Raw genomic sequence first — 25,184 nt, forward strand, 5'->3', positions numbered from 1 at the left:
AAGCTGAAAAATGCACAAAAGAATATTTTAGCGGAAACTGCAATGGACCAACTATTAATATACACATGAAAAAAAATCAATTTCTTTTTATGGACAATGTTCTCAGTCCCACATTGATAACCAAAAGATTTTTCATGAACTGGCCGAAGTTTATTAAAAAAATGATGATTGCCAGTCCTCCCTTTCTGAGTGTCGCCGGTTGGCCAGCCAATATTTTATTCATTCCATTTTGACATAAAGCTCAAAAAATGCATACAAAAAAGAAGTGTGAAAAGTGCGGTGATAGAGAGAATTGTTCAATTTTTAGTTATTGTAAACGATCGGCCAAGTGTGAAACTATTTTCAGTTCGAGTTTTGAGTTTTATTAAATTTTCCCGTCTTTCGTTTTGATTTTGTTATGCAACTACGAAGTCTGCAAGCGCATGAACGAGATAAAGGAAAATTCAGTGTTTATTGTAGGGCTTGGGATGGGAAATGAAAAAAGCAATTGGAGCTGAAAATTGACTTCAAGAATTGAAAATCTTGAACAATGTTCATTAATATCTTTGTTCTTTTGGCTAACTGAATTTAATTCGAAAATTAAAAGAAATTTCAATTGCAGCAACTTTAAGCTTTTTTTAGTATAAGATATGGTTTAATTACAAAATTATTAAGAAAATTAATTTTAATAACTTTGATTATGTACTAAAGATAATTTTCTCTTATTAATTTATACTTATTTAATGTTTCCAAATTATTCTCAGATTCTCTTAGGAGTCTTAACCCAGCCACTAGTCCTAATCAGCCTCACTAACTTGAGCTTATTGGCAGACTGAGAGTTCTGGGAAATTGTCTGAGATGAAGTGATGCTGAAGCTGGCAGCTTGAAACTTGGCCCAAAGCAAGTTGGCCTGTCAAAAGTTTTTAGGCGGAGCGTCAATGCTATCGTCATTTTGCTTTGACTGCGCACATGATTATTACACGCGCTCGCCCACACACTCACACTCCCACACTCACACACACACTGACAGACAGACACATGCAAACTTTGGACCAAAAAACTTGCCGCAAAAAGTTTTTAAGTAAACGGAGAGAGGAAAGCCGTAAGGGGTACGAAAAAATTAAACTAAAAACCAAACTTTAACTTAATGAAAATGCAATATTTGCGAGGGTTGTGGGTGGCAAAAGTTTTTCTTGCCTGCTGGCAATTTATGCACCAACGTAGGCCAAGTCATGGAAATCAAAAAAGAATCGCGTTTCAGTTTTCAGTCCCTGATTTATTCCATACAAAATCAAAATCGGAAGTATAGTTATATTTGTACAAGTCGAGAAGAAAGTAAATACTCTTGATTATGGCGGGATATATTAACTGGACCCATGAACATTATAAAAGCTGTCCACTTTTCTATTATCGCAAGTGTTCCTTTACCCAAAATCCGCCAATTTCACCATTGAAAAGTGATAACAATTTAAGCGAGAACGAAGTTTATCGATTGCGTTCGGGTTTAGAGGCAGCTGCTTATTTAGGAGATATATCGTATTTATTTATTTTTTTCTTGAATTTTGTTGTTTCAAAAGTAATATTCTGATTTAAATAGACAACCGTCCAATCTTTATCTCTTCGAAAAATTTTAGGAACCGTAGCTGGGTGTTTATGTTGTCAGGCTAGTAATCTGTGAGTCATGAGTTCAATTGCCGCATAAGCACCAAATATTATTCTAGGAACGATCGCTTTTTTATGTCTTATTTATTGGTTTTCATATAATTTCAATACCCATCCATTGATTGCAAGGGTGTTAATACTTCGGCTTGCCAATGGAATAATAAATTGTCATAGGAACATCTTAGATGTCTTAAACAGAATGATAACGTGATGCTTTACTGATTTGCCACATAGTATCTGTACAAAAATTTCAGGCAGATCAAAAATGTGACTTGTTAAATGGTGTTCGGTTCGGTGACTAACATATGTATATGTACATACTTTGAATTAGAGGACTGATAAGCCAAAACAACGAACTTTCTGAGTTTTTCAGTCATTCCCTCATTTCTGGTAGACATGGGACGACACTATTCTTTTGGAGCTCTTCTTCTGGGCTACGTACTTCTGGGCAATGCCTGTGAATATGTCTGTGTTTTAAAAGAGCTTTGTTTGCAAGAGGGCCACAATTTCGAATACCGCAAAGACCATTATTGCCCCCCTCCCCAAACTTGCTGTCAAATTCGCCAACAGGTAAGTTTATAAAAATAGTTCAGATGAATAGTTTACTATTTTTCATTATTTGCAGAATACGAATCAAGAGCAGCCATCAGGACCATCCAGTTCGTACCAGCATCAACCATTATATGATCAAACATTCCAAGGTAGTATTTCAACTGGTCAGAGGCAACTTCCAGCCCTAGCAGTTGCACCAAATGGTTATTTTTCGGGCGGAAACCATTTTTACCACACTGAGTGGGATCCACAAGTGAACGGGGGCTCTCCTGAAGCTCATTCGCAAGGCCAGTGGCCAGGAGGACAGCGTCTAGCAATAGGTGGTTCTATAGGTGCCTATGGAAACAGTTGGAACCAGCCGGAACCAGCATTCTTCGGTGGTAATCAAGTATATGTGCCATCACAGATAAATCCTGCAGAACTGTGGCCAGAAGTGCAACGTCGAGCAGGTTATGGTGCAGGAAACCTACCAACCGGAACAGCCGGAAACAACTTAAACCCAGGAAGAAGAGAGCAACCAACCCAAGGCTACGATATAAACAAAGCGACTCCGGGGAAAGAAGGAGCGAGACCAGGCCAAAATCAACACTGTGGTATGAGCAACGTAAATGGCTTGGGTTTTATCAAAGGAATCCCCGAGGATCAAGCGAGACCTGGCCAATATCCCTGGGTTGTGGCTGTGTTTAGCAATGGAAAATACCTTTGTGGTGGATCCCTGATTAGTTCAGATTATGTCCTAACAGTGGCCCATCCACTGGTTGTTAAGACCGAGACCGACCTTGTGGTCAGGGCTGGCGAATGGAACATGGACACCAACGAAGAGTCGTTCCAACTTGAGAACCGCGAAGTGGAAAGGATAAAGCGCCACGAAGGATTTAATTTTACTAGTGGTGCCAACAACTTGGCAATTCTAAAACTAAAAACTCCGTTCCAGTTGAAGGAGCATATCAGAACTATTTGTATGCCCGTCCCGAAAAAAACGTTCGAACCGCGCCGTTGCATTGTTGCTGGTTGGGGTAAGATGAAGTACCAGTCTTCAGACTATTCGGCGGTACTGAAGAAAGTGGATTTACCCTTAGTGGACAGGCACACATGTGAGCAACAGTTGAGGAAAACCAAAGTAGGTCAAGACTTTCAGCTGCCTGCCAGTATGATTTGCGCCGGAGGTGAGTTAAACCAAGATGCCTGCACCGGAGATGGCGGATCTGCCCTGTTCTGCCCCATCGGAGAGGATGATTCAGGTCTCTACGAGCAAGTTGGCATCGTTAACTGGGTCATCGAGTGCGGCCTGAAAGATGTCCCGGCCACCTACACAGATGTGGCCCAGTTCAAGCACTGGATTGAGGAGCAGACGCTGCCTTTCCGATACAAGAAATCAGGGAGACCATTATATTAGGTACTTTCATAATGGACAAAATGCACCAATAGAAGTTTAATGTAGTAACATGTGTTTGCTAAAATTTATGTTGCATTAAAGAAAATAAAAAAAAAACATTTTTATCAGGGATACCCTGTATTTGTTTTAAACAACATGGTTCGCATGTAACCCGATCGTTGTTCTATATAGTTGTTCACTGTCTTTAAAAACAACAAAAAGCTTCAAATACCATACCATAATACCATAATATATAGACTTCAACAGATAAGCGTCTCGGTCAATGGGGCTATCATCATTGATAATTTTAAATACATAGGGACATGTGTATATAGACTGGCCTGGAGTGCTGATAAGGAATATATAACACTACTATTAAAAGTGGAAAAGATACTGCTACTTAAAATAATCCTAATAATTCTTGCAGAAGCTTTTATAAATTCAGCCAGAAGTTTGTAAAGCAGTGAAGGAGACATTCCGACCCTATAAAATGTATATATTATTGATCAATGCAGTCCTCAATTAAGAACCAGAAAGTTTCTGATTTACACAATTTAAACGTATTCCAAAAAGTTTGGCCACATTCGGCAAAGAATGTTTCTTCTTTTATGTCCTGTCCAAACACACTGATATTTTTTATGCGTCTCATAGTAATCAGTGTCTTTTTTCATAAGTCTAGAGGGAAGTTGGCAAAAAAGGGTGCCGAGATAATCCAAATCTCATTACGCGCAAGTCGTACTTAAGACTAAAAATAATTATTTCAATTTCTGTGCCAGGCCATCGTCACGTAGTTGCACAGGTGAGCAAGAGGAAGGGAAAACCAGGGGAAAAGGCGGGAAAAGGGGGGGCTGCGGGGCCTGAGAAAAAAAGTGAAAATTCAATTAGAATGCGCCAACTTCATGTGAACAGGCAGCCAGGCGAGTCTAACTGTCTGGCTATGGAGTCGGCGTCCCTCTGTCTGTCTGCCTTCCGAAAATGCAGTGCCGGCATGTTGTATTACAGGTGGATATGGGTGGTGGATGGTGAGCGGTGGGTGGTAAGCGAACAGGCTTGTGGGCTGGAAAATAGGGCGGAAAATGTGGGGTGGACAGAGTAAGGCCCAGGACCAACATCGCGTAATCCTTTTGCCAGCCTGCGAGCAACCACAATAATTTGATTTTACTTTGCTTTAACTTCATGAAAAAGTTTCAAGTTTTTTTACCACACACACACACACGCACACACACCTCTCTGCTGGTGCCGCTGCTGCTTCTGATAAAGTTTTTAATTTTGCAGCTGAAACTCATTTAGCGCAACGAAAGTGCGAAAATGCGGCAGCATCAGAGGATGATACGTGTTTTAGGACTGTCTGCTGCATATTTAATAGCAGCCTGGCCTCAAAAATGGCATCTTAAAGTCCTCCGCGTACGCACAAATTTACATTATATATTTTTTAGTATTTAAATTTCGGCTACTCTGTGCCTAAGGCATAATAAAAGCCGGAAAATCAACTGAGTGCGAACTTTGGCCAAACAAATTTTAGCAAGAAATTGCCACACGAACCGGAAAAATACACAATCTACAAAAATTCATCTTCATTATAAAGCTGCTGAGGCTGGAGTGGGTTGAAATGCATTTAAATGAGGTCTGGCCAAGTGAAGAATTCGGCGAGCTTGAAGAGCAGAGAATATATATTTTCATTTTAAATAATATTAAAGGATTGCTGTTTTTAAAAGATATATTTTTTCTTCATATTAAAATGTTTAAGACTGTGTGAAATGCAAGGCAACAATCTTACCTAGTAAAATGTGGCTTTAAAATGTTTACCCTATTTTCTTCAATCCATCTCTGAGTGTGGAAGTATCAATCGAATTCAAACACTCACAAACGTCATTCGGAAAAACCTGTCCCTGTGATTGGGTTTTTAGCTTGGCTTTTTGATTGGATCTGGAGCTCGTGTTCGTAATCGTGAAAGTACTGGAGTCCCGGTTTTTTTTTGAGAACACAAAAGTTGATTCACAATCCCTTTGCCAAGCAAAAATATTTTCTCGGTACTAAAAACAATGCAATTCAATTTTTTTGACCAACAAAAAGAACAGCCAAACATTCCCAACCCCCGTCCTCCATAAAAAGCAATTCTATTTGATGCGGTAAAAGTGTTTGAATTTGAATTTGAATTAATAGGATTAGAATGAAATGACTTTCAATGGGGGTAAATAAATTAAAGTGCTTTTTGCCATCGAATTGAATGCAAATGTTGATTCTGTTTCACTTACACAAAAGGACTGCCAGCAAACGACCAAGAATCCACAGAGCTGACAGAGTTGATATAGGAGCAATCAGATTAGTTGGTTAAAAAATATTTCCGCATGTAGCAGCAGCGGAAGAAGCATTTTAATTATCGCAATTCCCCAGGGCGCAGTTCAACTAATTGCCCTCCCTTGAGGCGGTACTCTAGTGGAGGGACTGGGGTGTTGTTCAGATGTCACAATTAAACTATGGCCCCAGCCAAAGGACTCCAAACATTTCACCCACAGCACTGAAGTGAATTATTATAAGATATTTTCGGAATTCATATACTTAAAGATTATGATCAAAAAAGTAATAGTTACTTTAGTTAAATGTTTAGAGAATCATAACACTCCTTGTTTTTATGATTTCGAATTATTATTATTTGAGCAACTAGATGAGATTTTCCAATGGGAAATGAACACTCAATGCGACACTTTGCTTTAGATTTTTATTAGTTTCTCTAGCAAACGAGAGATCCATCAATATCATATTGAAATTATTCCATATAAAGTTAATGAATTATTATTCATCATAAATAAAACAGCTCAGTAAATAATCAAGTTGTTGTAGTTTTTCTCCAAGTGCATCTGCGCACTTTTGGGGCCGTTTTGTTCGTATCCCTTATCAGTGACTCAAAACGGCAAAAACTGCCGGAGTACCCCTATTAGGAAACCACAAAAAAAACAAAGCCATGTACAAACTGAAACTGAAACTGAGTAGAAGGCGCGTGTTATTGTGTCCTGGGAAAAAATTAGGCATTCCGTGCGAAATGTGGATACGAGATAATCATTTTAATAAATTTCACAGTGATAAATGACTTGGAGCCTCTCTATTTATTCGCCCGCCTTCCAATTCCTCTTTATTTTTGTCCTTGTTTTTTGCTGTAGGCGTGAATTAGTAATAGCTGATGCTTAATTATATCCTGACTAATTGATGAGGGAGACCCTTTAATATAGTTACTTTTTCTGAAAGTGGAGAAACTTTTTTCAAACTCTGTGACTTTTAAATACAAGTGGTGAAAATTGACATTGAAATAACTAAATTAATGATAAGAGAAAACTATTTCTACAATAAAAATCTTTTAATTGTATATTTGGTATTAAATATCAATTTTTATAATTATTAAAAATAAATTTAAAATGCGAATCTTTTTATTTGCAACTCTTCCTCGTTATAATAATTCCTCTTTGTTTTTCTGCAGTTAACTTTCCGCACATTTCACTTACCAAAAATGACTGCCATAGAAGCAGCTGTTAAAAAGAACTGCCGGATGTGTCGAGTGTTTTTAATTTTCGCTTGAGCAGTTTTGGTTCCGTTTACCCCTCCCGATCTCCAAAAAAAAGTCAATTGTTTGTTTGGCGCATTATGCAAATTATGAAACTACAAAGGAAAACTTTCAGAGGGTTTTTACGCCAGTTTTTGTCGGGCCACAGCTGTTGACATTTTCTGCCAATTTTTGTTGAACAGGCAAACAAAAGTATATATATCCACAAATTGAAAAAACAAATAGTTTTATATACGTATGACAATATTTCTCTGCTTTTATTTGATATATAATATTTGTATAATCCAAGACTTAGGTGTCTAATACAATTCGATTCGTAGAAATGATGCAGCGCCAGTAGAAAAGTTTTACCACAGTAAATCGTAGAACTACAGCTAAGCTACATAATAAATATACCATAATAATAATTTGATAAATATCTAAATATTTGGATTTTCATATGTGTTTCATACTTAAAACAGTATTCAATATGCCACTAATCGCTAGTCTTTTTTTTGGCCCGATTATTCGCTCGTGTGGGTGTAATAAGGAAAGTATAACAAGAAACAAACTGGCGATTATAGCACATACCTATATAGATAAACTCTAAGCAATTGCACAAAACAAAAAATTCGCATTAATAATTCGTGGCTGGTGTGATTTGATTCGATATATGTTCGATTGTTTTGTGTACTTGGTATTTTGGTTTCTTTGAGTGTTCCTTGTGGGTGTTTGTGTATTTACATAAATGAACTACAAACCTAGAAAAATGAGTGAGATAAAAATATCAACAAAACATACATTTGGCATGTATAAATGTAAGAGTGTTTATGGCGCCCATTTGGAAACCTAATTTGCCAACTCATTCTGAAATGAGCGGAATATCCTGGAGTTCCGATTCCACATTTATGTCCCTTTTCGACCGATTTTAGGCCAATGGCGTTGGCGAAATTGTGGCACGTGTCGTTCTGGTTGGCGATTTGGTAGGCGTGGCCGCTCCACTGCTGTTGCCACTGCCGCAACCACCATTTCCATGAAGCCGGAAAAGCTCACCCACCGTGATGGCCACTTGAACGGCACCTTTACCCTCCAGAACGTCGGCAGCACAGCAAATTAGATTCTACAAAAAAAGATTTACACAAATAAATTAAATTTTCATTTTCAGTAGGTAACAAGTCGGCGGTTTTCTTTTGTTGTGTTTGTATGGCAGGCGATCAAAAGAGTAAAATATCATTACCTTATGTTATATAAATACAAATAATCATTACTTGGTATGATTTAGCTTCCTTGAGTTTTATTTTTATTTGTTCCTTTCAATTTGAATACTTAAAGTATGTTTGAAAATAAGACTTTTATTTTTTGTTTGACAATAAAACAAAAACCTCAAAGAAAAAACTTGTTACTTAATGTAAAATACAAATTATAAAAAAGAAAATGTGGTAGTTTTGTTGAATGAACTCAAAATCATCGAAAACTTTACTTAAACAACCATAGCTAGATTATATTTTACTCTTTAGATCGTTGTCTAATTTAGTTTGTTTTATTTTCCGAATTCACAGCACGCCACAGTTTGAAAGCCGTTGGATCATGCCTTGGCTAAGCAACGCTTGCTTTACTCATAATGGTTTGTGTCTTAGCTTTGTCATAATTACTTTCAAACTATAATCTTCAAATTTGAATAAATTTTCAATTTTTTTTTGTATGTCATATATATTTTGCTCTTTGATTTCACATGTATATATAGCGCTTAGTTGACAGTTTGTGCTTAAATTGTAATGCAACGGTTTTATTTTCATTTGGTTTGGAAGTGAATGTATAGAATATTCCTTTGACAAATTCTGATATAAAGTTTTGGCTTCATTTTTCATTTTGGAGATTTCGTATATATTTTGTAGTATATATGCATGATAAATACGTTTTTTTTATAAAAATTAATGACTGATTACAGCTGCCTCAATACATTGTTTTCCTTTAATAATTTTGTTAGACAAAATATATATTTCTGATTTTAGACGCTAGGTAAATATATATATTTATCTTATTTCTTTTCTGAGTGTAAGAGATTGTGTTTTTGAAAAAATTTGATTGGATTTAATTTTGTTTTCGATTGCTTAAGTACAATTATAATCTTAAATTAAATAAATATTTTATAATGTTAGGAATGTTGTTAGCACATTTAAAGTTTAAGCAAATAAACTTCTTTTTCAAATTAAATTGGAAGAGAAAAGCGTCCAGTACTTCTTGGGAAATGTATAAATGACAAATAATTGCTTTCAAGAAGGATAAATACAATATAGCTTTTGGTTATAGGCAGACTACAATGTCGCCGATCTCCAGTCAAAGGCACTATTTTGTGATTATTATTTGTATTTGAATGGTCTTTTTTTTATGAAATTCTGCTCATTTAATTTTATTCAAGTGAAAGTGATGTTTGCTGTTGTATTTTAATAAACTTTTTACAGTTTTCTTGGCCACATATAGTTTGTACATTAAAAATACTTTTTTCAATGGTAAGAAAATGACAAAAAAATAATGCTTAAAGTGATTTTTCCTTGTCAAACATTAAATTTAAGCTCAAATGAAAAAAAATCATTAAAAGCTGTGTGCACTTGACAAAATACATATATTATTCTTCACCTTTTTTAAAAGATTCCTTTTTGAAATTGGTTGGCCACATATCATAAACTTCATTCTTTAACTATTTCACGCTTTTCTACAACTATTTTGAGTGTCCCTGCTTCAAGTTAAACCGTATAACTTCATACAATTCTAATAGTTTTTTTTTTCAAAAAACTACCAGAATTAATGTCCATCAAACTGTAACAAATCTCTTTCCTTATTTTCTCATCTTAAAAATCTAATTGGTATCTATCGTGTCTTCTACCTATATATTTTTACGTTTTCATTTGACTTTTTGCCAGAGTGGAACTTAAATCAATTTAGTTTCGTTGTAACTTGAGTCAATCGTGTATTTTCTTAATGGTATATGTTAAATATAATAAAAAAAGAAGCGTTTTGGTAATGTTTTTTCTTCAGTTCAGCACGACTCAAACCGTGGATAAGCAAATGAAAATTTCGTTTTTTTATTCTTAATGAAATTTAGAGTTCAATAACTTGTACATGAACTAGGAATATGTGATTATTGAGGGGTATCTATAAAACGGCTCTTTTTTAATATTTTTCTAAGGGTATGCACGTTCGAAGTCGTTTAAAGGTAACTTTGTATATAGTCAAGTTGATAGATGATATAATAATAATTGAATTCAGGTTAATAAATAGTTTATGTTGCAGTAATATTCTTTAGGAATACATTGCTAAAAAATAATATAACTAATAGTTGTCATAACTAATGCTTATGATTGTGAGATACATAAATATTAAATATCTTAAAGAAGACAAAAATTATAGAAAGTATAGAAAACATTGTTTCAAAGGAACTTTAGGTTGGAACTCAAAAGGAGCATTTGTATTTTTTTTCATGGAACTTAAAATTGTATTTTTTAAGTAGTATAGATGTTTAATCCACAAATGTGCATACCCCTAATTAATGAAAGGGTAATACGAGCCTTAAATTGATTACAGTTTCAAAGTCTTTGGGTTGTCTCTCAATTAAATGCCTCAAAAGTTGCCTATTTGTTGTGTTGTCCTTTGGGGGGGATTTCTTAGATTAAAATTTAGGTATAGTATGTATCATAAATATGGGGCTTAAGCCTACAGAAGCGTTAAACAAAAGCAGCCTCATAAACTCACTACCACGTGGATAAGCGCAATAGCTGCTCTAACTCTCTGTTTTTCGATCTTAAATCTATTGGCAAACAAAGGCATAGATATTGAAGCTATATACTATATGGACTAGCCGGGCAGCGGGAAAAAGACCAGCCAGAGGAAGGTGGCTATGAACACGCACGACAGGATCACTGTCAAGGTGTGAGAATCGTGCTTTAATAAAGATGAAGTTCCAGCTTCGTTGGTCTTGGCTTTTATTTTCTGCTCGAGTTGCTTGTTTTTCTCCTTGGGTAAGTAGATGCTGAAGACCTCCAGTTTGCCATGCTTTTGCTGTTCGAAGAATTCGATGCGCTTGCTAATGGCTTCCTTGGTTGCGCTGGCCAGTGATCCTGCACCCTTGAGGTCCTCTAATTGTTGCTGCTGCTGCTGCTGCGGCTGCTCCTGTTTTTCGTCGATAATTTGATAATGACCCGCCGGTCCAGCGGCGGCCACATCGTGCTCATTCTCCACAATCGTGTGCAACATTCTGTTGTTATTGTTACTCTGGAAATTATGCTGACCATGGGCACTAAGCAGATTGTGCTTGATTTTCTCATAGGTTTTCTGCTTGGCCCTCAGCAGCATTTGACCCACTGTCGCCAGTTGCTGCTGCCGTTTGCCTACACCATCATCATCATCATCATCATCATAATCACGATCCTCAACCCCATCATCATTTTCAGCCCTCGGCTGGCCATTCTCATACAAAACATGCTCTAGCTGCTGCTGTTGCTGCTGCAACAGCAACATCTGTTCTTGCTGTTGGCTGCAGGTAGTTGGCTCACTGAATTGCTCTTGCTCGTGCTCGAAGTGTTGCTGCTGCAGCTGCAGCTGTTGTCCAACAACAACAACTGATTGCTGCCTCAGCTGAAGATGATGATGGCGCTGCTGATGATACGGATTTTCATCCAGGGCAATCAGAGCGGTCACTGTACGCAGTAGGGCCAATGCATTGGGAACTATTTGAATATGGTTGCCGCAGCTGCTGTCATCGTTGCTGCATTTCATATTGCTGTTGCTGTTGCTGCTGATGATGCTGCCATCATCTTGGACATACACATCAGCATCATAGTCATCGTCAGCGCGTGGCAATTGTTGTTGTTGCGGTTCAATTTGTGGCACAACATCTTCACAGGAGCAAATCAACTCCTGCAACCAACACCAATAACAGATGCATCAGTTTCTTGTATGTATTTTTAGGTAATTTTTGTGGGTGTATGTGTTTGTGTGGAGTGTGTACTTGTGTGAGGATGTTGGGGTTTAAAAACATTTAAAACTAAACTACAATTGTCCAGGAGAGGAAGCAAATGGAAAGCACTCAGCATAGTAAAGCATTCAACCAAAACCACCTCAAACCTTAAAGCTACGCAAAAACTATAAATAAAACATTATTTTTTATAGAGTACAGTGCATTTCGGAAAGGGAGTAGTCAATTAATAAATAATTACTATAGTAAAGAAAAACTGATAATGTTATCGCATTCGTTCAGCTTTCTAAACTGGGTTAACATACCATTTATTAATAGAAGTGTTATCAAAATTATTGCATTATAGTAAATAAATTGAAATAGTTTTTGAATGGTATTCTTTCAGTCTAGTCTCTAGACTTTAATGAAATATTTAAATTCGTTTTTAATTGTTATCTGACTGACAACAAATGATTTGAAAAGCATTAAAGCATCACGTTCCAAAAGGCACTGTACTTCTATAAATAAGTTGGATCTGTCTACGCACCTCATCAACGCCAATGCGACGGCATGCTTCCAAAAAATTATCCACATTGCGACGACACCTGGCCATAGTCAACTTATTCTGAAATGGACAAAATATCAAGTTTTTAAATTAAAGCCTCAAGATAAAACTCCAACAAACTTACCACGCCAGGAGATGGCACATGAATGCTGGCCACTGAACGCGGACGCACGTAGTTGGCCAAATGGCACAGTATAACACCATCTGTCAGGGCTGAGGCAATATCCACGGGCAACGTCATCTTCAAACGCGTTTCAATGATCTGAAAGATGTTTAAATTCGTTATTAGTATACTTCTTGAAAGAGAAATGCAAACAAAAAATGCAAAATCCATTCAAATCCCACTTAATCCACACTTACAATCCTCAACTGTGACATCAGTTCGGTTTCCTCCCTCTGGCGATCGAACTCCCGTCGCATGGTGAAGCTCAGCTTCTCAGCAGGAATATCGTGGTTCCAGGTCACCGATCGGTGTGTCTTCACTGTGCCCAGCTTGGTGGTGGAGCTCACTGGCGATTTGATGGTGGTGCTGCTTGCGATTCCCACTGTTGGTGGCACTCCGCCACCACCGTTGGACGTATTGAATTTGGCTGTGCCATTCTTCATCGGACTCTGCGGTTTCACGTAGCCCAAACAATCCGCGGAAATGGCCGAGGGAATGCCTGATGCGGATGCCGGCTTTATTTCCGTATTCCGAGACGGTATAACCTTCTGTATGGGTTTCTTTGGTATGACAACATCGTCGAGTCCATTCCCGTTTCCGTTTCCATTTCCGTTCGCATTGTGACTGTTGTTTTGGTTGCTGTTCTGTTTCATTATGGACTTTGGTAGTGGGTTTGAGGAAGATCCGTTCGAGATGCCCGGCGGCGACGGGGATAGATCCTCGTCGTCGTCATTGGGACTGTGATTGGCATTCGGATGCTTCTGCTTGTAGACGCTGATCTCCTGGTTGCGCTGCTGCTTCAGGGCCTCCTTGTACTCCCTGTTACAAAAATGTACATTTAATTTTATGTCATGTTTACCCTTAAAATACTTTCACCCACTTGTAGGTCTGAATATTGCCGAGGCTCTTTCCGGCCTTTCCGTTGGAGGGATGAACGGTGCGCTCCTGGTGGTCCAGCATGATGTCCTCGTCCTGATCCGGGGAGGATCCATTGCTGGAGCTATTCGAATGCGTATAGCTCAGCTTGCAGGGCGATGCCGTGGGACTCAGGGTGAGACTCTCATCCACAATCGTGCTAGTGCTGGAGGTGAGGGATGCATCCATCAGATCGGCATGTGAATGCACCGCACTTGGCAGCGTTCTGGGCAAAGTGGCGGCCGCCGAACTGGAGACGCAGTGCAGCGGTGAGTCCGTTTTCGATTTGGCTGGATTGTCGTGCGACCAGCGCTTGTCCAGACCATCGCTGGTGCTATAGCCCGAGTCGACCTGATGCCTTCGCTGGTTGCTGCTGCTGCTGCCACTGGTGCTGGCTTCCAGGACATTGCCGCTGGAATTGTGGCGGGGAGCTCTCCGCAATGTGGTGTAGCCATCATAGTTACCACCCGACCGGGAGCCCTTCTCGTCCTTGGTGGCCTGCGTCTCCAGAAACTTGAACACATGCACCAGGCCGCGCATGCAGAGCTGTTGAAGATCAAAGATATAATTAGTTAACGTATTGGATGAATGATTTCAAAGACATCAATCAACTCACACTAGCTGGTGGCGAGGTCAGAGGATTATTCTCCAGTTGCAGCTCCACCAAAGTGCTCATGTGCCGAATCTCCAACGGCAGACTAGCAATCTTATTGTTGCTCACATCCAGGGAAATCAGACTTAAGCAGGTCAACTCCCTGGGCAGATACATCAGGAGATTGCTTCTCAGCGAAAGCGAACGCAGAGTTCTCAGCTCGCCCAAGCGGGCTGGTAAGTTGGCCAGCTGGTTGTACGAAGCATCCAGATCGGTCAGGGTCTGATCCAATCGACCCAGTTCATCCGGCAACGAGGCCAACCGATTGTTGGACACCAGAAGCACCTGAAGGGGCAGGAAACAAATCTCCCGTGGTAGCGAGGATAGCTGATTGCTGCGCAGATCCAAGTAGGTTAGCGAGGATAGCTGCTTCACCGACTCCGGAATGCTGCGAATTGTGTTGTGATACAGCAGCAGGGTCTCCAAGAAGGCAAACGTCGTGACTTCTTCGGGCAGCTCGGCGAATCTATTCCGGGACAGATCTGTAAATGGCAGCAAGGGGGAATGTATTAATATTAAAATCCAACTGGAGGATGTGGAGTGAACCCGAACCCTTGTTCCATTTGACACGCACTTCCATTCCCATTCCACTTGGATTTACACTCCACGCCACAGTGGATCGCCTGACCTCAATCTCCCGGCAATTTGATTCGCCCCATTCCGAACCACAGGAATAGCAATGTTTTTGAGAAGAGGTTACTCGACTTTTGTATACCCTCCAAGGCAGATTTTTTTAAAACTATAAACGCTACATATTGTTCTCACTTAAAAGTATTTTATTTACTTTGTTTAAATTTAAAAAATATATCAGATCTTTTAAAATAATGTAAGAAAATTTTAATATTATGTTCGCTGGATTTATTTTTGTACTTATAGATTAAGATATGATTTTAAGAATCCCAACATACCCGCTCATAAGCCCCGCGAGAATTCCAAAAAGTGGGCAAGTGCGTTTGGAGTGCGCAATTAATTTACTAAATGAATTTGCATGCAAAATGAGCGCAAACAGAACGAAAACTGCGACTTTGTGGGGGAGTGGTTATGAATAAATCAACAACAAAAAAACAGGAAAAGGAAAACACAGAGGCGGACCGTCAAAAAGAAATACACAAGAAAACCTTTATATATTTGGTTTTAGTCTATTTCATATTTTTTAACTACTTGTTAACTGAAAATTAAAAAGTTTGAGTATTGGTTTTGTATTTTAGAATTATGGAAAAACCAATTTCATATTAAATTATAATGGTCAAAATGATAAAAAAGTTTTTCTTTGTGTAACTAAGCAAAGCGTAATCAACGTTAAATTGTGCGTAAAGTTTCGAGGGAATTAAGCAAGGAAAATTTAACAACAAGACATTTTTGCGAAATTGGACTGATCGAGGTGCGATAAGAGTGAAGAAAAAAGATTTTAATAAGTCGAAAAAACTTTTGTGGGCTGACTTAAGCATTTACAGCTATTTATATAGGATGACATAATACTTTTGTTTTTGAAAAACATTAAAAAATTAAATTCATCACAAATTCCATAAATAAAAAATTAAAAAAAAAAAACAAATATGGATAGACATTAAAAATAAAAAAAAATAAATAAATAAATTATATTAATCTCTCAAAAAGAAATAACCGATCTTATGTCCCTTTCCAAAAAAGTCAAGTTTAGAGTTCCTCAGGCTACTGGCGATCTTTCTCTTTTCGAATATAATGTCTAACATGGCCATATGCATGCTGGTGGATTCAGCTGTCGATCTCTAACAAATGAATCAGCAATTGGAGCTGGGAAGGTGTAGTGATGATTGGCATCAGTGCGACAAGTACGGGTTTTGGGTTTTGACTTGGATATCTGCATTTATTCCCAGCCAGCTTCCCTACGATTCACTGGAGAAAAGCAGATGACAGTAAATACAATTGGGCAGTTGAGAAGAATTAATTTATATTTTTCCACCCAAAAAGAATAAAACTAAAATGATTTAAAAGAGAAATTCTTTATAGACGGTCTCGATTTAACTTCAAATATAATATGATAAAATCGCAGTGGAAAGCCAGTTCCAAAAATCTGAACCAACTTTTTGATGCCAAAGACTTAACTTCAACGACTTTTCAAGTAGTTCAAGCACTTTGCAAACAGTGCGTATGAAATTGGTGAATTTTAATAGCCATATCGTAAAAATTAACGAACCGCGGACCAGTCTTGGCCTCTTCTCTTTACCCTCCATCTGGCGTACTTTGCGCAACTTGCCAAAACACAGTGAAAACCAGAAATGAGCAATTGCGAGGCAAGAAAAACTGGCTACCCTGAATAACTGACTGACTGATTGACTGACTGAATAACTGACTGCGAACTGGCGTCGGCAGCAAAGTGATTTACGCACTGAGGGGAGCCACCAAGACCAGACTTTGTATATATCTTCCTGCGGACAATGGCGATGAATGAATGGGAACTTGACTTCGGTAGCTTCTAGACATTAACCTGCCACATGGAGAGCTCCTACTGCTGTTGCATACTACATGAGCTCACAATGATGCAACGCACAAAGGCGGCAACTACACTGGCAGAAAATTAAGACTTAACATTTCTAAAAATATATATTAATTCTAAACTCTTAAATTAAGCGAGTTATGAACTGAACCCTAAATTTTTCTATTTGTAAAACTAATTGAAAACTTATTTTAGGCTATAAAATTTGGTTGCAATAATATCTTTGATACTTTTTTCTCTAGAGATACAATTCTATAGGCAATACACTTTTCACTTTACTAAAACTATTATAATTGAGCTTGGACAGCTAAAAGAAATAATTTAGATAAGACATTTATTTATTAAGCAAAATATTTTTCACAAGTGCATAATCCTTTTTTCTTGTATCCTGACAAGTTGAATAAACCTTAGCCGGCCAATGACGTCGGGATGAGATGGCTTAGAGTTGAAAAGTTGTTCGAGGTTGGGGATGCGGAAATTGGATTTCCCTGATGCGGAGGCATCAATTTAGGACAAAATAAGAGCAGGAGCGACTGTGGACTTTGAACCTGCAGACCCGTGACGAAGATATTTTTTATCTCTGGCGACACCTGCTCAATTGTGCTCTCACTGGCAGTTTTCCAAGAGTTTCCACTCTACTTCCCCGCCCACTCCCCTTTTATTTTGTGGACCACAACAGCTGGCTTTTGGCCAACTTCAACGCAATGCGACAGGCGAAAATGTGTTTTTTATGTCTCGCCAAATAAATCAAATTGTTTGACACGCCGAAAAAAATTCAAAGTGCCATCGCTGTTTTCTTTGTATTTTTTTTTTAATACCCGTGTTTCTTTCTTTTTAATTTTAATTTTCGTCTGCCCACCTGAGGCTCCACATACAGTCATAAATATTGCAGAAATTGTCCTCAGACCACGCAGGCATTTATCCAGCCAAAAAGGGTGCGGCTCTGGATTTGGAACAAACATGGATTCGAGCAACGCCCAAAGTCAACTTTGACAACGGACAAGCATAATAATGGAGCAATATGATGATGTAAGTGGAGCAGGGAACGACTTAGTTATGGCCCTCCTTTCAGGTAATGGAGTTCCATAAGTGTGTAATAAACTCATGAGTTATTTTATTTATTTCTTTTCAAAGAAAAAACTTATTTTAATAAACGTTTTTGTTCATAAATATCTGGAAATACTTGCAGCTTATTGTTGCAATATTTTTACAGATATTTGATTTAAGAGATTATGACATAAATTGGTAGATATGAAGATAAGATTGATACCAGGTTTGTTTGATAAGCTATACAAATATGCAGATAGGCTGCTTATCATATAGTCCAGCCCAACATTCAATAACATAAAATGTAACGATAAGCCTTAGTTCCTCCTAATAATATTCTAAAATAAAAATAATAATTCAAAAATGCGTTAAAAACGTTTAAAAACTCCAGCTTAACCCGTTACATCCTTGCATACCCTGCAGGTTAAACGGCTTGGCTCAAAAAAAAAGAGACGCTTGTGGCAGACATTGAGTGGCATTTCGACTTTGAAGGGCGTGGGCCAAAACCGGAAGCAGCAAAAAATTAAATTGATGGCTCAAATGGAGCTTTTTTCTTTTCCCTTATTTTTTATTTCTTTTTTTTTTAAATCTCTGGTCTAGCCATGTGGGCGACGGCTTGTCCAGCAATAGAGAATCGAGCTGGAGCACGTGCCTCTAGCCGTCTCTACTTTATTTGGCTGGGGGTCTTTAATTTTTATTTTGACTTTGCCGAATATGAATGTGGACGTTGTGCACGTTGTGGCTGCCACTATATGTCTGTCCATTAATATTGACTGACCATTAGGCAAGCGAAGGGGCACAAAAAGCCACAGTGGATTCTATTGATGGATTTATTGAAATTAATTTGTTTGAGTGTTATTGCTGAATTGGTGAGCCTAAAGTGGGGCGATGAAACTATGAATCATTGTGTTAAAGGCACTACAAAATTAATGGGAATCAAAAAAACATAGTATGGAAACTATGAAAGTATGTACATAAGTAAAAAGGAAAAGTAACAAGACTAACAGAATAGTTTGCCAAAAGATAAGTAGATACAATTAAGCCCGATTTAATGCCAATAAACTTCGTATTCTCATGTAAGAAAAAGAAACCCAAGTAGATTATTTTGTACAATTCTTCAAATAGGCGTTTTCGAATATCAATTTCCAAGAATACGAATCTGTATAAGAAATTCTTTCAGAATCGAAACCCCATCGAGCTATTAAGCAATAAAGTTTTGTTTATGTATATTTCACTCTCTGGAATTAAATTGGAAACCACTTAAGAGCACTCACATATATAGGGCAATGTCTCAACTATATGCGCACTTCTATATAATCAAAATAAATAATATGGAAAATGGCGTTTGGTTCTTGCTCCATCGATTGATTACTTTTTGATATTGAAAGCTGGAAGCAATCAAAACACAGATACACGCCCATGCCCACCGATTTTAATTTCAAATACAAACACACACCCTCTTCTCTGGGAAAGTTTGTTCCACTTTGTTTGTTTTAAGCGCTGCAATTTCGCGTAGAATTTCTTGTTCATCGCCATCCTGTTCTTCATGCTCTTTTAATCACAAGACAAACACCAGAAATCTGTGTTGGCCAAGTGTAAACATCTAAGAAAACAAATATTTGAAAATATTTGAAAATATTTGGAAGCAGCTTTAAATACGATTTTTTTGTTGCCGCTGCTGATTAATGTTTTTCTTCCAAATTCAAAGTATAACAGCTGTGTTTTCCTAAATTACATATTTTCAATGCAAATACAAACAGAGGCATAAAGAAAGATCATAACAAAGAAAAGTGCCGGGGTTTTCTTACAGTAGTAACTGGTATGTCAAAGATCTTTTTGCGCTAGCTACATTATAAAAAAAATATAGATTCTTTAACATATTTTTCATTTGAAACTTGAAATCACGAAATGTAGTAAACAAAATAAGTTATAGAAATACATTTTTTTTAAAACTGAAATTTGGGTAAAATGTTTTAGTTTATTAAGGTTTAACAAAAAAGACGAAAAGATAAGCAGCAAGAAAATGTTTTGTAAACAAAATATGCTGTAAATCATGTAACAAAATTCTTTGTAGTCAGTGCCAACTGTCTGAAATAAGTAATCTGATCTATCTTTTTTGTTCTCGCTGTCTCGCTTTGTGAGCGCGTGCTGTGCACAGCAATTAAGCAACTAGAAGAATTGGCCAGACGCCTGTTAAATAATGCTTACACTTATAAATTAATGGTAATGACTCAATGCATAATTCGCCTTAATCTGTGTCAAGTTTACATTGTCCTCAATATTGCCAAGATATGTACATAAATGTATAGAAATAAGCGTATATATAGCTACATAAGTCGTTCAACTGCAGATAAGCAAGCGAGAAGGCAAGCAAATTGCATTTATCGCTGAAATAATAATGTTATTTTTAAACCACAAATGGGCACAATGAGGGTGCATTTAGAAATGGATATAGTATAAGGGGTACGAAAACTATATGCAATGGTTATGGATTGTGTGTGTATATAGTATCTCCTCATTGAATAATTTGTTTACCAAGAAGCTTTCAAAAAGAAATAACATTACTGTGGGAAAGTCCAAACACAAAATGTGATGGTATATTCTGTGGAATTTTTGAGAATTTCAGCTTATATTTAATATAAATAATAAATGGGAAACCCTAAATGTATTTTCTAGAAAATAAGGTGTAGTGGATAGCTTACAGTTTCTTTTACATATCAATTTGTAGTGTATTTATACCAGAATCGACTTTCTGTGGAAATACTTTATCATGATACAATCTCCAATCCCGATGCGTTTTTTATGTTTTCCCTGCATTGTGCATGCAAGCCATGAACCGTGCAGTTTGACAGCAACTGGAGATAAGCGACGTGCTGCGGCGGTCGCATTTCCTCTTTTGTCTGCTGCAGACGGAGAATAAATAGTAATAAAAGTACAAAAAACCAGACTAGCTGTCTTTTTATGCCCCATCATATTTACAATGCAAACAACAAATAAACGCGTCAGATACACACGACAAAAGCATTTCCCCCGCTCTAAAAGTTCGTTGTTGCCATGTTTGCCGGGACTTTGACTTCCCCAAAACAAAAAAGATTTCTTGTTCTCGGTCACTTGGCAGACATTTTACTCTGTCTAAAAAAAAATAATAGTGAACCTGAGTGGTGAAAAGTTTTATTACCAAAAGGAGAGCGTACGAAGAATCTACTAAGTGCTCATTAAAAAAGAAAAAGATATGAATAAACTAAAAATGATATGATGATTATTAGTTTAGTTTCATTTGTTTGAAGTTTCTAAAATATTTCCGAATTTAAATTATAAATAAATACCTTTTTTAATGATTTTTATAAAATCATTTGTGTAGGCTTTTGTTTAAATTGTTTAGACTTTTTATTGCCATAACAAAATTGGTTTATGTCCTTCGTTAGGACATAATATTTCTGTTTATGGCTTAAAAAATGCCGACTGGCCAACACTTTCCGTCAGCTGGTGCTGCCTAAGCCGGCGCCGAAGTTGTGGTCTGCGCAGCTGCTGTTGCTGCTGTGTGTTGCTGTTGCTGCTGCATGTTGCTGTGGCTGTTACTGTTGCTACCTTCTTACATTTACTTGGGCTTCTCTTCTGACAACTACTGCCATGGCCAGCTGCAATTTTTTGCCCGTTTTTCGCTTTTTTCTCTTCGCAGCCATTATTTTAAACAATTTCCTGCCGCTGCATTGTCATGTTGATACTTCGCTCTTCTCGATTGATTCTTTCTTTTGCGGTCTTTGTCTAGGGTTTTGTTTATGGTTCTGTTTGATTTACGTGACGCGTGTGTTAATTAAACGCCCCAAAGGAATGCAATGCGAAAAATGGGGGGGGCGGGCGGCAGCCGCAACAACAAATGATTTTAGGAAATGCTGACAGGCGCCTGCCCATTCCATTGTATTTTCTTGCCATTTTGGGGGTTGCAAAGCATGCGTGCAAATAAAGAAAAGAAAAATGGATGTATATGCTTTTTTTCCTTAGACTTTCTTTTCCTTCAGACTCATTGATTTCTTGGAAACTCGAAACCCTTGTGGTTGAAACCATTAAGGCTAAGAGCTGTTGCCACCTCTTCAGATCCACCTCCCCCACAACTGAAAAACCTTTCGCAGAGGGTGGCTTCTTTGTTCTCGAAAAGGCAATTTGTAGAGGTTCTTGCGCTAGGGTGTATTTACAAATATTTTCCCCACAGATTAACCCTTAACGAGAGGTTCAAACCTATCTCGATTTCCCCCTATTTTTCCCATTTTCCCATTCACACCAAATCCAGCATTTTAATTAGTAATTAGTCACGCCTTCGCAGCTGATGACTCAATTGTTAGTGAGAAAACGCAAGAAACTTAATCGAAAAATAAACGAAAAACCGGAAGCACTTCGAGTCTCCATGTGTAGAAGGGTTTTCCAAAGAAGAAGGGATCGTATCCCCATTTCAAACTGATAGCGCGTGACCATAAGTCACGGATTGTCACAGATTAGTTCACAACGCAAGTCACGTTCGCAAGGGAAGTGAATCGAAATGGAAGGAAATTTAAAATATATTTCCTAGGTTAAGGGAAGGAAAAAATCGAAAACTTCCAAATACAAGCATAATTTAGGTTTTTTTAAAAATTAATTAAAGGCAGAGTAATTATTTGGAATTTACTTTTCATAATTTTTAATTGTTGGATGATTGATTAGAGCACACACAAAAATGTATTTTTAAAAAATTTTTTACCCATTCTTTTACCAAATTAGTTTTCAATTTATGACACAATTTATTTTTATATCCCTTACGCGGCAATTAATCATCGTAGTCCAAAAATAAATAGTTCCCCTCTATTCCAGATATTTCCACCAACAGACACATAAATATAGATACAGTGCGCTCTCTAAAAAGTGAACATTCTATTTTGATTTATACAATTTTGTTGGAAGGTAGGGTTGTATAATTTTTTTTTCAAAATTAATGTCATTTCAAATTACATGTTATAATTTTGTACTAATATATTAATAGAACGTTCACTATTGACATGCTTTTCAATAAACCATTTTTTATTTTTTTAAATACTTGTTTAATTTTTCTTTTTAGTAAAATGGTTAGAAATAAATTTGGTTTTTCCTGCCAATCATTACAGTGAAAATGATTGTTCATTCTATAGAGCATTAGCTGTATGTGTATACAACAAACACAAGTGAAAATCGATGAGAGACATGTCCCGTTGTGAGAACATCTGTTCGAGGGTAGCAGCAGCTGTAAGAGGGGGCGGGGCCGTCGGAGAGGGCGGTGGTCGGTGGGTTTTTGGGTGGGTGATTCGCCTTGGTATTTCCCATTTCCCATATTCCTGCTGGTGCACATTTTTTGGCCCTAACAAAAACGAAAGTTGGTTGAACTTCGACGAAATTTTCGTGCCGGCTGCAGCAAAAATAAGGATAACACGAATAGCGCAAAGTGCCAGAGAGCAAAATCGGCGGTAATTATTGTCCTTGAGCGCAGGCGAAAAAGGGAGAGAATGGGAGAGCGAAAGAGAGCAGCTGACGGGTGGGCAGAAAAGGAGAAAAAGGGAGAACCTCTTGCGGCTGCTGCAGATTATTGATTTTCAAGCAACAAAAGGATAATTCGCTACTGCATCGGAGATAAGAAAACTTGGTAAGCACTCTCGGAACACACCTTAATTAAGAGCCACGCCTTAAAACAGACATACAGGCATTCAAACTTTCCTAAAACTTAATTAAGCTGTTATCGACAAACCACTCTTGTTCCTTTCGCTACATTTTGGTTCCACTTTTACTTTTATGGCGACCAAAACCTTAGTATATACAAAAATGTAGATTACTTATTTTTACTTACTAGCTTGCTTAAAACATAGAATCGGCTCTAGTTTAACTCCAGTTTGTGAACAAGGAACAATTTTTAGAATCAAGCATCCTTAAAAATTATAAAAATTTGTGGATGGTATTTTGTTTTTTTAAGGGACATTTGTTTACTGACTTTGCATGTCTTTTGAGCGCAAGTGAGAATAGGACTTTCGCTTGTGATAAAAATAAGTTTATGAATAGCCAGAGGCTAAAGGACCTGCACATGCATAAGTCCATTATTTTCCATATCGAGGTAACAAATTTACACACCTGCGATGACGGTATCCGTGAGCGAGTACTTCGTTCCCGATCTGGGAAAGTCCTTCAGCTTGCGATTGGTCAGGATGAGCTCCCCGCTGAAGTGTGCCTCTTCCAGGATTCGTTCCAGCGAGCGCGTCAGCTGGGACTGGCTGAGAAGGGCGGAGGAGGAGGTATTTCCAGGGCCTGTTCCCGATCCTGATCCTGAGAAGGAAGCAGATCCGCTGCCGACTGCGCTGCCGACGCCGACGGCGACGCTATGTAGGCGTTGGTAAACCGTTGCTGCCATTTCCAGCGTAGGCGTGGTACACCCACACTCACACACACCAAAACAGACCGATTAAAAAGCGGACCAAAATGCCGAATAAAAACTAGAAACTAAATTTGCTCTATTAAAACACACGCATCTCGATTATTTTTCAATTAGTCTTTGGCTCATTGATAAGATTTCTCGGAATTGGATTTTCCTTTTGCGGCTTCCTTCTTGCTTCCTCTCTTCACCTCCTCACACACACGCGCGCACTCACACGCTCAAGCGGCACGGAATGAAGCAACGGCACAGCGAAAATCCAAAAAACAAATGAGTTAGAGGTGGCGAAATGTCGATGCTTTGAAAATATCGATGATTTCAAGACATCAGTTTCATCGATGTTTGGCGGGGCAACATCGATAAAAGATGTTAAGATAAAAATGCTAACAACAATTTTAACAGAATGTTAGGTAAACGATGATTTAACATTGCCGTTACAAAAAACAATTGAATGTTGCCCTGCCAAACGAAACGAAGAGTACGCAAAAAGAACTGCTGCCAGTGTAGCCCTTATATGATGTCCAGGGTCCATCTCCAGAATGGTCGTCCATCATGGAGCCGGAATCCATAGCTTTGATCAGTTTTGTTCAAAGTTCGAAATTTAAAATCGTCGTTTTTGTAACGGCAATGTTAAATGGTTATTTTCCTAACAGAAATGTGAAGTCATCGTTAAGAAACCGAAGATGAAAACATCGATGTATTGATTCTAGAGCAAAGTGTACAAAGAATGCCGCCTTTGCCTGGAAAATGGCCAAGATATGATTAATATTTTCGAAGGGAGTAGACATTAATATTCTTCAAATAAATTTAGTGAGACCTTATTGGTTCACCCTATTATCGATATTTAATTCGCTTGCCGCAACTATCGACTGACGCACTGCACTGCAGCGG

At 37.9% G+C, this 25,184-nt stretch overlaps 2 protein-coding genes across 4 annotated transcripts; one reads left to right on the forward strand and one right to left on the reverse strand.

Annotated features, from left to right (window-relative positions):
- The first annotated feature begins 2,022 nt into the window (after positions 1 to 2,022).
- On the forward strand, positions 2,023 to 3,623 carry LOC108138655 (phenoloxidase-activating factor 2-like). Its single transcript, XM_041710580.1, has 2 exons — positions 2,023 to 2,211; positions 2,267 to 3,623. The coding sequence occupies exons 1-2, from the start codon at positions 2,038 to 2,040 to the stop codon at positions 3,587 to 3,589; spliced, it is 1,497 nt and encodes a 498-aa protein (XP_041566514.1). The 5' UTR covers positions 2,023 to 2,037; the 3' UTR covers positions 3,590 to 3,623.
- Positions 3,624 to 7,356: 3,733 nt separating this feature from the next.
- LOC108138839 (leucine-rich repeat and calponin homology domain-containing protein) lies at positions 7,357 to 24,562 on the reverse strand. 3 transcript variants are annotated; one of them, XM_017261350.2, is made up of 8 exons: positions 23,996 to 24,562; positions 14,314 to 14,831; positions 13,663 to 14,243; positions 12,980 to 13,601; positions 12,744 to 12,881; positions 12,602 to 12,679; positions 10,980 to 12,017; positions 7,357 to 8,223 (listed from the first exon to the last, which is right to left on the reverse strand). In XM_017261350.2, the coding sequence occupies exons 1-8, from the start codon at positions 24,270 to 24,272 to the stop codon at positions 8,032 to 8,034; spliced, it is 3,444 nt and encodes a 1,147-aa protein (XP_017116839.1). In that variant the 5' UTR covers positions 24,273 to 24,562; the 3' UTR covers positions 7,357 to 8,031. The 3 variants fall into 3 exon arrangements, 2 of the variants coding, with proteins under 2 accessions (XP_017116839.1, XP_017116838.1); XR_001774146.2 differs by having other exon boundaries at positions 8,119 to 8,223; positions 8,341 to 12,017; XM_017261349.2 differs by lacking the exon at positions 10,980 to 12,017.
- Positions 24,563 to 25,184: the final 622 nt, after the last annotated feature.

The sequence above is a fragment of the Drosophila elegans genome, unplaced genomic scaffold (genome assembly GCF_018152505.1).
Source record: "Drosophila elegans isolate 14027-0461.03 unplaced genomic scaffold, ASM1815250v1 contig_814, whole genome shotgun sequence".
Taxonomy (NCBI): Eukaryota; Metazoa; Arthropoda; class Insecta; order Diptera; family Drosophilidae; genus Drosophila; species Drosophila elegans.